The 13,641-nt window shown below is 42.0% G+C and overlaps 1 protein-coding gene across 1 annotated transcript in view; it reads right to left on the reverse strand.

Moving 5' to 3' along the window:
* Window positions 1-13,641, reverse strand: part of znf385b (zinc finger protein 385B) — a 169,668-nt gene that overhangs the window by 46,717 nt on the left and 109,310 nt on the right. The window contains exon 4 of the mRNA XM_063006133.1: window positions 7,770-7,912. Within this exon, the coding sequence (XP_062862203.1) occupies window positions 7,770-7,912 (143 nt within the window). The remainder of the gene's footprint in view (window positions 1-7,769; window positions 7,913-13,641) is intronic.

Genomic DNA, 13,641 nt, shown 5'->3' on the forward strand with positions numbered 1-13,641 from the left:
TCCATATAGTGATATTGATCACAAAGAAATGTAATAACGTTTATGCAGACTGAATAAATCCAATATGGATTCTGCTTGGACTGGTTATTTCACTGTGAATTGGCTCAGCTCCTGGAATTATCTGCGTTCCATATCATTTATTATTTGGACGGCAGTGGAGCCCAGGCACAAGTTTTCCTGATCAATCACTTAATTCCAAAAAGTTATAAATATCATTAAAATCCCAAGACTGCCATGAATTACATCCAGAATTATTTTTATCCTTCTTCTTTTTCTCTCTATTGCTCTACATTTCTTTTTCTGTTTTTCAGTGGGTGCTTGATTGGCACAAATGCCACATTTTTGCCACATAATGTGTATTATTAATAAAGCAGTCATCATCACATGAATAATTAAATGATGCTATTAAGAGCGCTGTAAACATCACACGAGGAATGAAAGAATAATCAGCATAAGAAAAGATCATTATTTTATTCTTTGCCTCATTGCACATCTCATTTCATGATCACCCTGTTTTATCTCTATAATCAGTCTACTTATTATTTTCTAGAAATAGAGAACACTCAATTCAGTCTCTCTCTCTCTCTCTTTCTCTGGGTCTGTTTTTCTCTCTGCGTTTCAGCCTTTTACAATGATGGTAGTGGAAACTTGTGAAGATATGATCCATGACCTTGGCCATGAGTGATCTCCGAGCCGAGTCTGCGCTGTTCCTGATAGTATCGATTCTAACCACAGAAAAGAGAGAAAAAAAGAAAGAAAGACTGGGAACGGAGTGCACTGCAATCACCTTTACTTCATCCCTCATCTCGGCTCTCTGCTCATCCGCGAAATCATCAACGGCCTGATGAACGGCTGCACTCTCTGCCCCAAGACTCCAAAAATACACACCATGTATTCTTAAAAGAAAAAGGTTTCAATTCCCTCTCTACTGTCTGGGCTGTAAATGTTTCATTTACACACATTCCTCAGCAAACAGCTCTATCTGAGTGAAGGTTCTAGCTTAAGGGTCTGAAAATTGCAGGGTTCAATCCCAGAACCTTGTGGTTACTGACAATTGTTGTCATGTCTGTTACCCTCAAGTCAAGGTTTAAATCATCAGGTGTCAAGGATGAGTGGAATCCAAATCATCTTATCTTTCAGATCCAGACCAAGTGTGTCTCTAACTGGCTACACAGGAGTTCAAAGACCATAACGTGCCATGTACAGCAAACGTCAAATGTCCAGAATCTTTTACACAAGTCATATGCAAAGTCCTTGGGCTGCACAAGTGGATGCTTAAGTTCCTTAGTTGTTAGTTGTAGTTGCTTTAAAATGTAAGTCTAATTAAATGTCCCTAATGCCAGGTGAATCTAAGTGGATTTGGCAATGCGAGCAGCATGGATTGTTCTATAGTGAGTTGGAGGTTAATAAATATTTTTTGCAATGCAGCGTTGGTGTTTTGTAGAGAACAATAAGCTCAGAAATACTGTAAAACGTGTGTGTGTGCCGACGTATTCTGATATAAACTATATTATATATACATTATATTACATTGGCTGTTCAACATAGCACTCATTGCCAGTTGAGCAACTCAGATCCAGATATTGACATACTAGATATCTCTCTTCAGTTGCCGAGCACTCGGGGAGCCGTTTGGATCGAATTGTTGAGTACCTCACACATAGATTGAAAGCCGAGGGCGGAAATTATGCAGTGTGAACTAGACATTACTTACTACACAGGAGTTCAAAGACCATAAGGTGTCATGTACGTCAAACATCAAATGTCCAGAATATTTAACACAAGTCATATACAAAGTCTTTAAGTCCCTCAGTTGTTACACAAGACCAAAGATCCAAAGTCAATAAATTGCTTTTAAATTTAAGTCAAATTAAATGTCCTAAAGCTGCTACAGAGGACCAATACCAAGTCATAAGGGTAATAGACAAGACCAATACTAAGTCCTTAAGCTCCTACACATCAACTCAAGTCCTCAGGCTGGCATTTCAAATTGCAATTTAAGTCCAAGTTAAGTTGAAGGTTTTTAAACTACTAGACAAGTTAAATACAAAGTCCCCAAACTGCTACACAAGCCAAGCAAAAAGTCCCAAAGCTGCTACATAAATCAACTTCATAGCCAGTAAGCTGCTACATAAGTTGAGCCCAAAGTCATTCAGCTGATACATGAGTTTAACCCAAAGTTTCTACACATATTGCTTTTAAACTCCACCAACTGCTATAATTATAATTCTTTTATTAGGATTTAAATGTCATGTTTTACACTTTAGTTACATTCATGACAGGACAGGTAGTTACTGGTTACACAAGATTCATCAGCTCTTAGTTTAATATCAAACACAGTCATGGACAATTTCGTATCTCCAATTTACCTCACTTGCATGTTTTTGGACTGTAGGAGGAAACCGGAGCTCCCGGAGGAAACCCACACAGACATGCAGACACGGGGAGAACATGCAAACTCCATACAGAAAGGACCCGGACTGTTCCACCTGGAAATCAAACCAGGTATAACATGGTCTAAAATAAACTAGTCCTATTTAAATGGCACAGAATAGCCAGTGGTGGGCTGTGGTAGTGATGGAAATAGCAATAAAAGGGTCAATGGTTCAAGCCCCGTCACTGCTAAGTTGCCACTGTTGGACCCCTGAGCAAGGCCCTCAATTTTCAGTTGCTTGCATTGTATTCAGTACAATTGCTAGTCGCTTTGGATACAAGCGTCTGCTAAGTGCTGTAAATGCAAGTCGCCAGATGTAGTCAATCATAACTGCTAACTGAAATTAGGAGGCCATGTAACAGGGTTAAACGTTATTGTAGAGCTTTCAACACCATCACATGAATCATCCTGATCTGGTTACATGTTTAAAAACCCACAATAAACCCCAATTAAACTCCAACTAATGATAGTTTGTTTTGAACAAAAAAAGGACGTGTCTAAATCATTTATTTGCAAAAAAATACAAAACAGGTATGTCAGATTTTGACCCGTATATCTTAATATCTCATCTAAGATAAAAACATTCCACTGTCTCTCAAATATTCGTCCCTTTTCCTTTGATTTTTTTCTTTTTCTGTGTAAATTGTCATGACCTTGGTGTGAGAAAAGCTCTATAAAAATTGTAATTTTCATTGTGCGGATATGCAGAGAAAATCCCAGAAAATCAGACACGTCGCTACATAACCATCTGTTTCTTTGCGGCTGGTTAAAGACGGTCGGTGATTAACTTCGGGAGGCCGTGTAATTATGTTAGTTTCACAGCGGCGTGATTGCAGCTTGGAGCTCCACTTGATTTGGTCTGACAGCTATGCAGCAATTACAAGATTTCTTTCTCTTTTTTTCAGACATGAAGCTGGACGGCGGAGAGCGTTCAAGAAGCTGACAGCACTTACGGCTAAACACGGGTCACGCCGGGTCAGAACCGCGTGGACGCTGAGAGGAGATGAAGAGAGACAGAAAAGGACATAAAGGACCAGAGACAGGAGGAGAAGAGATTGCTTACTAACAGCCTTGTATTCATGTGTAGCATTACGGAGCAGCTAACATGCTGGCTTGATTACTGACTACATAAAAACGCCGAAATGCAACAAGGCGCATCTCTACTCATCTCCCACAAGGAGAGTGTTTCTCACGCACTGTTCTTTTTACAGCTTTCAGACCATTTCGATTCAAATCAACGCTGGGTTTTATCTTCAGCGAGACTGAGCGTCTTCACACAGCCCTCAGCCAACAGTTTTCGTCTAAGGCTGCGTTCACAAAGACATTTTTTAGAAGAAAAAAAAACACTGATACGCATTACTGGTTTGTCGTACGCATGGTGATGGGTGAATATTATTGTCACGTTACAAAACCAACCACGCAACACATACTATGTATACAATATAGCCAGGAGTATGTGAACAGCCACACCCAGTGCTAACATGCATATAAAATCAATCATATGTGGTGTCTAGGTACCACAGCAATGTAATAAGCTAGCTCAAGCTCTTGAGTTTGAATCTTAGACGGTGCTATCTACCCAGCCAGGTGCCCATACATGCATGATTTGCTTGCCTGTGTGATCATCTTCCTCCATGAGATTTTCAGCAGTTTTCTGATAAAAAAAAGCCTGCCACTTTTCACCCAGTTCGTATGATTAATGCAATGCCATGGTAATGTTCACACACACACACCGATCAGCCATAACATTAAAACCACCTCCTTGTTTCTACACTCACCGTATATTTTATCAGCTCCATTTATCAGTTCTACAATTACTGACTGTAGTCCATCTGTTTCTCTGCATGCTTTTTAAGCCCTTTCATGCTGTTCTTCAATGGTCAGGACCCCCACAGGACCACCACAGAGCAGGTATTATTTAGGTGGTGGATCATTCTCAGCACTGCAGTGACACTGACATGGTGGTGGTGTGTTAGTGTGTGTTGTGCTGGTATGAGTGGATCAGACACAACAGCGTTGATTTTTTTAAACACCTCACTGTCACTGCTGGACTGAGAATAGTCCACCAACCAAAAACATCCAGCCAACAGCGCCCTGTGACCACTGATTAAGGTCTAGAAGATGACCAATTTAAACAGCAGCAATAGATGAGCGATCGTCTCTGACTTTACATCTACAAGGTGGACCAACTAGGTGGGAGTGTCTAATAGAGTGGACAGTGAGTGTACACGGTATTTAAAAACTCCAGCAGCGCTGCTGTGTCTGATCCACTCATACCAGCACAACACACACTAACACACCACCACCATGTCAGTGTCACTGCAGTGCTGAGAATGATCCACCACCTAAATAATACCTGCTTTGTAGTGGTCCTGTGGGGATCCTGACCATTGAAGAACAGAGTGAAAGCAGGCTAAAAAAAGTATGTAGAGAAACAGATGGACTACAGTCAGTAATTGTAGAACTACAAAGTACTTCTATATGGTAAGTGGAGCTGATAAAATGGACAGTGAATGTAGAAACAAGGAGGTGGTTTTAATGTTATGGCTGATCGGTATATATTAACTACTAAGTTTCTTTTTATAAAATCAGTTTTATGGCACATTCATACAGAGTTACTAAGAATGCTTGAAATGTGAATTTATTTCCCGAGACAGCAGCAAACAAAGCAAGGCGAGGAACACAGACAGAGACTCCTCTAAGAAATGAGAGAGGGCAGAATGACAGAATAAGAACTGACAACCCAGAGTTGAAGAAATCTCAAAACTCTGGTGGACTTTTATCCCTTTAAGATGAGATTGGACATCGGTCAGTGTGCCTGCTCCAGCCAGATAAAAGCTCAAATCGATTTCACTGCCCCTCAAGCTGCCCGACTCCAGTTTAATCGATGGTTGGGGGGTGACACTGGGGAGTGTCCGTCAGACACACATACACAAACCTGGATGATAATGCTACAGCTAGCCTTCATCACCTTCAAATAAAGATGAAGGAAACGACTCTGAGAGAGAATATCCCACTCTGACTTCATCATTTCAGGAGTGATGTGATTACAGGCGGCTGACTTCACATTTTGTTCTAACTTGACAAAACATAAATGCTTTAAGCAGTGTTGGATGTTATCTTAAGCTGAAGTGTTTATGTTTCCTTCTTCATACTTCATACCTTCTTCAAAATAGAGTAACAATCAGGAATTAGAAATTACTACATTGGGAGAAAAAGGGGGGAAAATAAATAATACAAATGAAAGTGTCTAATGCTGCTCACAAGGCAAAGAGCAAAAAAACAAAACAAAATAATCATGACCTGAGGCTAGCAGGAGAATATTTAGCACTTTAGCTCCGGCTGACTTTGTACTATAATGCCTCCTGAAATACATCATGCTAGTTATTTACTTATAAAAGAACAGAGCTGTTGGGCAAAGACTTTGACTAAAATATCAGACAGCTGAATCAGATTCTCTGGTGGTCCTGCAGAAATGCAGATCTCACACATATCCTCACTGGAACTTCATGCCCCGAATATATATACAGTGTATCACAAAAGTGAGTACACCCCTCACATTTCTGCAGATATTTAAGTATATATTTTCATGGGACAACACTGACAAAATGACACTTTGACACAATGAAAAGTAGTCTGTGTGCAGCTTATATAACAGTGTAAATTTATTCTTCTCTCAAAATAACTCAATATACAGCCATTAATGTCTAAACCACCGGCAACAAAAGTGAGTACACCCCTAAGAGACTACACCCCTAAATGTCCAAATTGAGCACTGCTTGTCATTTTCCCTCCAAAATGTCATGTGATTTGTTAGTGTTACTAGGTCTCAGGTGTGCATAGGGAGCAGGTGTGTTCAATTTAGTAGTACAGCTCTCACACTCTCTCATACTGGTCACTGAAAGTTCCAACATGGCACCTCATGGCAAAGAACTCGCTGAGGATCTTAAAAGACGAATTGTTGCGCTACATGAAGATGGCCAAGGCTACAAGAAGATTGCCAACACCCTGAAACTGAGCTGCAGCACAGTGGCCAAGATCATCCAGCGTTTTAAAAGAGCAGGGTCCACTCAAAACAGACCTCGCGTTTGTCGTCCAAAGAAGCTGAGTGCACGTGCTCAGCGTCACATCCAACTGCTGTCTTTGAAAGATAGGCGCAGGAGTGCTGTCAGCATTGCTGCAGAGATTGAAAAGGTGGGGGGTCAGCCTGTCAGTGCTCAGACCATACGCCGCACACTACATCAAATTGGTCTGCATGGCTGTCACCCCAGAAGGAAGCCTCTTCTGAAGTCTCTACACAAGAAAGCCCGCAAACAGTTTGCTGAAGACATGTCAACAAAGGACATGGATTACTGGAACCATGTCCTATGGTCTGATGAGACCAAGATTAATTTGTTTGGTTCAGATGGTCTCAAGCATGTGTGGCGGCAATCAGGTGAGGAGTACAAAGATAAGTGTGTCATGCCTACAGTCAAGCATGGTGGTGGGAATGCCATGGTCTGGGGCTGCATGGGTGCAGCAGGTGTTGGGGAGTTACATTTCATTGAGGGACACATGAACTCCAATATGTACTGTGAAATACTGAAGCAGAGCATGATCCCCTCCCTCCGGAAACTGGGTCGCAGGGCAGTGTTCCAGCATGATAATGACCCCAAACACACCTCTAAGACGACCACTGCTTTATTGAAGAGGCTGAGGGTAAAGGTGATGGACTGGCCAAGCATGTCTCCAGACCTAAACCCAATAGAACATCTTTGGGGCATCCTCAAGCGGAAGGTGGAGGAGCGCAAAGTCTCGAATATCCGCCAGCTCCGTGATGTCGTCATGGAGGAGTGGAAAAGCATTCCAGTGGCAACCTGTGAAGCTCTGGTAAACTCCATGCCCAGGAGAGTTAAGGCAGTTCTGGGAAATAATGGTGGCCACACAAAATATTGACACTTCAGGAACTTTCACTAAGGGGTGTACTCACTTTTGTTGCCGGTGGTTTAGACATTAATGGCTGTATATTGAGTTATTTTGAGGGAAGAATAAATTTACACTGTTATATAAGCTGCACACAGACTACTTTTCATTGTGTCAAAGTGTCATTTTGTCAGTGTTGTCCCATGAAAAGATATACTTAAATATCTGCAGAAATGTGAGGGGTGTACTCACTTTTGTGATACACTGTATATAAACTGACAATCAACCACAGTGAAGAATCACGAGGCGCTGTTCCACTCGATACTCAGGAAATGAGAAATGTTCACATTTTATTATCATCACACCAAGGAGCCCAGAGGCAGAGGTTGATAGAAAAGGAGACAAATGAATATATAGGAAGAAGATTGAATACCATGTTGAAATTGGCGAAGAGACCGACAGGTGATGATCCGTCCACTGGAAAGGACACAAATGGCTTCATATCCAGTGTCGACTGCATCATCAGAGGAGGGGTACGTACCAGCGCCGGGAGTGTGTTAGTGTGGCAGGAACTTCCTGTAGGACACAGAGAATGATAATGTGATACTTTTGATCTAAGCTGTATTGTTTTCCATTTTAACCTGATTCATTTAGTCATTGACCATTTATACGAGGGTTCTTCAAAAGGTTTCCTACCGTTTTTAAAACAAATCACATCACTTTTCTACACAGTCGCCTTCAGATGCATTTTTCCCAGCATTGTACCAACATTTTAATGCCGTCAGCAAAAATAGTTTTTGGTTGAGCGCGTAGCCACTGATGCAGCGCTGCTTTCACATCATCATCACATGAAAATCTTCTTCCCCTTAAAGCTTCTTTGAGCGTCCAAAAAGAAAGAAATCAGATGGAGCTAAATCCAGACTATAAGCTCTCTCAGTCTCTCAGACACAAACGATTACTACTCCTCCCACCCTCACTGTTTCCAACCCAAATATAAAAGTGCAGAAACTTTTTGAAGATCCCTCGTATAACCTGCAGATTGTCTTTCTTCTCAGTGCTGAAGTAGAATTTGGACACCAGGTTTATCACAGAGCATCACACACTTTTTCCAGAGGGGCGAATTTCTGCCACCCACTCTTAACTATTAGTGGGGGCATTTTTAACTCCTTGGCACACTCCCCCTAGTGGTACAGGCATTTTTTTTTAATTGGGTAAATAGTCTAATAATAAAGTATTAGGATGGGGTACCAAGAGGCAACAATTCTTGATGAAGAATTCTTCTTGGAAGCACACATCCACACATCAGTGCACTGATGACAAAGAACATGCAAACTCCACACAGAAAGTACCCAAACAGCGCCACCTGGGAATCGAAGCCAGGACCTTCTTGCTGTGAGAGACACCCACCGAGCCACCGTGTCGTCCTCATAATTACCAGACTTCGCGTACAGTTCCTAAAAGTCACTTTTGTCTGGCAATTAAATCCAAATGAGATAAACAGTTTTTTGCTCAGTGCTGAATTTTGGCAGCTAATGGAACAAGAAGTAAAATTTTATTTTCAGGCCTTCCTTCAGTTTAAGGAAAAAAATGTTAAGGAGACAAAGCAGCAGGGTTCTGTGAGTCTTCTTCAACACCTAATAACGCCAAACAGATCTAAACACCAACCAATCTGTGTTTAGACAGCAGGCAGATCTTTCACTTCACACCGTACCAGCGAGAGCATCCATCAGAGCCACGGCTGCGGAAAAACGAGAGGAAAAGAGAAAACAAGAGGCCCTCATGCTCCACCACTGGCTAACATTTAACATTTCAGGAGTTCTACTCGCTAATAAATCCACTGCAAAGTGCTGTTTAATCTGCTGCACTACAGGAGCCAAGAAGCACAGCAGTAGACTTTTTAACCATTAACACAACTCTGAAAGCACTGGCTGCCAACGGATAAAGTTATCGTTAATAAATGTGCTTTTTATCCCATTGGATTTCACTCGCAGGCTGGCAATCAGGATGAATCTTTGCAAAGCGATTGCTCTGAGCCGCTCTGGCGCATTGATTGCCCTATCACAATCCCCTGAGTGTGATAACTATAATAATACTAATATTTACTTCAAATACTATATATTATGCAATACACTTTGTGAAATTGGAGCACTGGGATGTAACTGTGCTTGTTACTGAGGCGGTACTTTTAGGAATATACCTTCTGAATCTATGCTCATTGACCACCTATTCAAATGAAAAGTGGTTGCAGGCTTGTTACCCCCCGTAAACGTCTGCAGCACTGGCACAATCTGACAATGTGTTTGATGTTTTTCTATTTGATAAGTTTGATCAGAGCTTATTTCTCTCTCATCGCTGCTAATACCCACCCTTCCTGGAAAAGAAAAAAGCCAAGGCTGTCATGCACTCATCTCTCCGCTAATCACTTCTTTTCACCTGCCAGGAGTCTCACAGAACACAATTTTACTTGCAGAGAGCCATGCACTGCCATCTGTGATCAGCCGCCCCCCGTGCAGAGTCCTCATCTGGTCTGCAGAGGTCGCACTTACACCGATAACAAAGAATCCTGTTTCAGCCATTGTCCCTCCCCCTCCAGACACACAGCCAAACGTGTGTCCATGTAGACGCCTGGCTGGCTAATAGCACAACTTAGATTTAAACTTGAGAGCTCGAGATCTCAGCACTGGTGGGTCAGTGTGTTATCCTGCAGCTCCGCCCGAGTGCTCAGGCTCATTTCATTTTCATTTCATTTCATTTTCACGGTGGGTCCGGCTTCCCCAGGAAACACCAACAACTAGAGAGGATCACACCCCAGACAGGGCACCAATTTGTCTGGGACCTTTAGCCATCCCCCCTTTAGCACATAGCCAATAATGTCTGTGTAGGCACCCGGCAGGCCAGAAGAAATCCACAATTAACCTGACTGCAAGTCTTTGGACTGACCCACACGGACAAAGGAATAACATGCAAACTCCACACAGAGACCTGGACCTCTAAACCTGGGAATCAAACCCAGGACCTTCCTGCTGTGAGGCAACAGGCCTACCCACCGAGCTACCGTGCCACCCTACAGTTTAAATTGTATTTATTATACTATATACTTAAATTACTGATAGTACTATAAATACTACTATTTAATTATTATTTATTATTAATATTTAGACTCATGTTAGTCACTCTGAATAACAGCGTCTGCTAAATGCTGTAAATGGAAATGGAAATTATTCAGGGTGGCAATTTTTTCCGTAATAAAAATGTAAATTTCCAGTTGAGAGCTGGTGAGTGAAATTCAGGAAGATCGTTGAAGAATAAATGTGTGATAGCTCTCGGTCTCTCTGCTCCATTTCTTTATGTATCTCATTATTACCGTACATCAAACCCTGAGCTAAACTGTAGGGCTGAGCCCTCGAAGGTCATTACGCCGAAGGTCTAGCTATTGTTGCTGCGCCGATACGAGGAACTGCAGAAGATCTGATTAGCACAACGATCATCTTCATCATTAATTTCTAACACCAAGGAGATGGGCTAGATTTACGAAAGTAATGAGGTGCAATGCAAAGCGCCTCCATGCTCTCGTAATTTGTGTGCACAGTCTATCAGGCATTGGCGTTTAATATACTAAAGCCGTAGCTCATTACATGCCTTGTACTGCCTTTTAATTGTGTTTTGATCTTTAAAAGCTGCTGTAAGTGGTAATTATGGTCAACCGTTATTATGTGATAGAAATTAGAGACTGTAGCTCGTTAGGAAATGCTAATTTAGATGAAAAAGGAGATGTAACGAAATGATTTGAAATGAAGACACCAGTAAACAGTGTAGAGAACAATGATCCACAATTAATGTGGGGTTAGTGGTTTTATTCTGATGAGAAAGAACAACTTGTATATAAAATATAAAAGCATAAAATGTAGATCTTTTCGTTTTTTGTGGTTGATTGTGACTTTTTAGTCGTCTCCAAAGCCTGTGAGTACTGCTATCAGGGTGACCACCCCCTCTCTACATCTGTCAGGACGCCTGGACCGCAGATAGTACAGTAGTGGGCTTGTGTAATACACTGCTGCACCACCTGAGCACGCTTGTCCAGTGCTTCTATGAGTTTATGAACTGTGCTTTTTTACCACGGCTTTATCCTGGTCAGGCTCATGATGGGTCAGTAGCTCAAACTGGCCTGAGTGCATGTGTTGGACTTGTGAGAGGAAAACTGAGCAAAATCCAAGCAGAAATGAACATGGGAAATCAAATCCTGGCCCTTCCTGCTCTGAGGCGACAGCACTACCCACTGCACCACCATGCCACCACCATCATGCCAAGAATGACCATGTCCAAATGGACTTGGCTTGCCAAGGAGCGAAAACCAGGACCATGGCCAGATAATCTTATTCCTTTCCAGTGGCATCACAGTGCTGACAACAGCATTTGTTAAAATGTTTGCACTTTTTCAGAATCAGGGAAAGTTTTTTTTTTACAAAACAGACATTCAGTCCATTGATCTGCAGCTGTTGTGATGCTTCGTGGTGTGAAATGCAAAAACTGAAAAAGAACAACCTAACAACAAAGCTGAAATCAGTTTAAACACACACACACACACACACACACACACACACACACACACACATAGAATAGCGAGTGCAGACTAGAAAAGCCGAATCCCAAACATCCCAGACCGGATGCATTTTTAGGTCCCAAAAAGAGGACGTGTCCAGGAAAAAAAGGACGTATGGTCACCCTAAGTAATAAGAAATAACAACCTCCAAGGAAAACTCATTAACATTCCTGACACACAGCTGATGAAGCTCCTGATGCAGTGAGATGGTGTGATTGTTATAAGCAAACCTGCGCTCACCCTGATAAAAGACTAAACAAGAACGGCCATCGGCAGCTTTGGGCTTTTATAAGGAACAGGTTTATGCCGTCACAAACATGAAGTGTGTGTTTTGAAGTGTGAGGGGGATATAAAAAGGCAATTAAAAGCCAGTGAACGTTTATCGAGCTGCACTGCTGTGGTCCTCCCCCTCATTAACCTCTTTAACAGGAAAAACAGCACAAAAGAAAACACACTCCAATCAGGCAGAGACGCTCATCTGGGATCAACTCGACCTGTACTGCTGGAATAATACAGCTATGTACACACACACACACACACACACATGCATGCACACACATGCACACACACACACACACACACACACACACACACACGTTACAGAAAAACAGTGTGAAAATGGGAGTTTTTCATGACCACTATTATTTATTTATTTATTAGGATTTTAACGTCATGTTTTACACACTTCGGTTACATTCATGACAGGTCAGGTAGTTTACAAGTTTAATGTCAAACACAGTCACAGACAATTTTGTATCTCTAATTCACCTTACTTGCATGTTTTTTGGATGTCGGAGGAAACCGAAGCTCCCGGAAGAAACCCACACAGACATGAGGAGAACATGCAAACTCCACACAGAAATGACCCGAACCGCCCCACCTAGGGATCGTACCCAGGACCTTTTTGCTGTGAGGCGACAGTGATACCCACTGAGCCACCATGCCGCCCCCTGACCACGCTTATTAATCCAAAAATCCTGAGCTGCAGTCATGACCGGAAGTATTGGCACCCCTGCTCTTTTAGAAAATGCAAAAAATGCATAATAAGCACCGTTGGTGTGGTTACTTTCCCCCCACAATTAAAGATTAAGTCTCAAACGACATAAAATGTACTAATATACTAATCAGTATGTCATGGGCACGGTGGCTAAGTGGGTAGCACTGTCGCCTCACAGCAAGAAGGTCCTGGGTTCAATCTCCAGTCTGCATGTTTAGCTTAGCAGTGATAGCCAGTGGGGCCAGTGATAGCTCAGTGGTTAAGGTACTGGACTAGTAAACAGAAGGTTGCCGGTTCAAGCCCCGCCACCACCAAGTTGCCACTGTTGGGTCCTTGAGCAAGACCCTTAACCCTCAATTGCTCATCGTGTTCCACTCATTGTGTAAGTCGCTTTGGATTAAAGTGTCTGCTAAATGCTGAAAATGTAAATGTATTCCCCGTGTCCGCGTGGGTTTTCTCCCACAGTCCAAAGACGTGCAAGTGAAGTGAATTGGAGACTCTAACCTGTACATGACTGTGTTCGATATAACCTTGTGAACTGATGAACCTTGTGTAATGAGTAACTACCTTTCCTGTCATGAATGTAACCAAAGTGTGTAAAACATGACGTTAAAATCCTAATAAACAAACAAACAACAAACAGTATGTCATAGCATTAAAAAAAATTACAACGACAAAGGTTGTGTTCTAAATTCTCATGTAACCAGC

This window comes from Trichomycterus rosablanca, chromosome 12 (assembly GCF_030014385.1).
Source record: "Trichomycterus rosablanca isolate fTriRos1 chromosome 12, fTriRos1.hap1, whole genome shotgun sequence".
NCBI classification, from domain to species: Eukaryota; Metazoa; Chordata; class Actinopteri; order Siluriformes; family Trichomycteridae; genus Trichomycterus; species Trichomycterus rosablanca.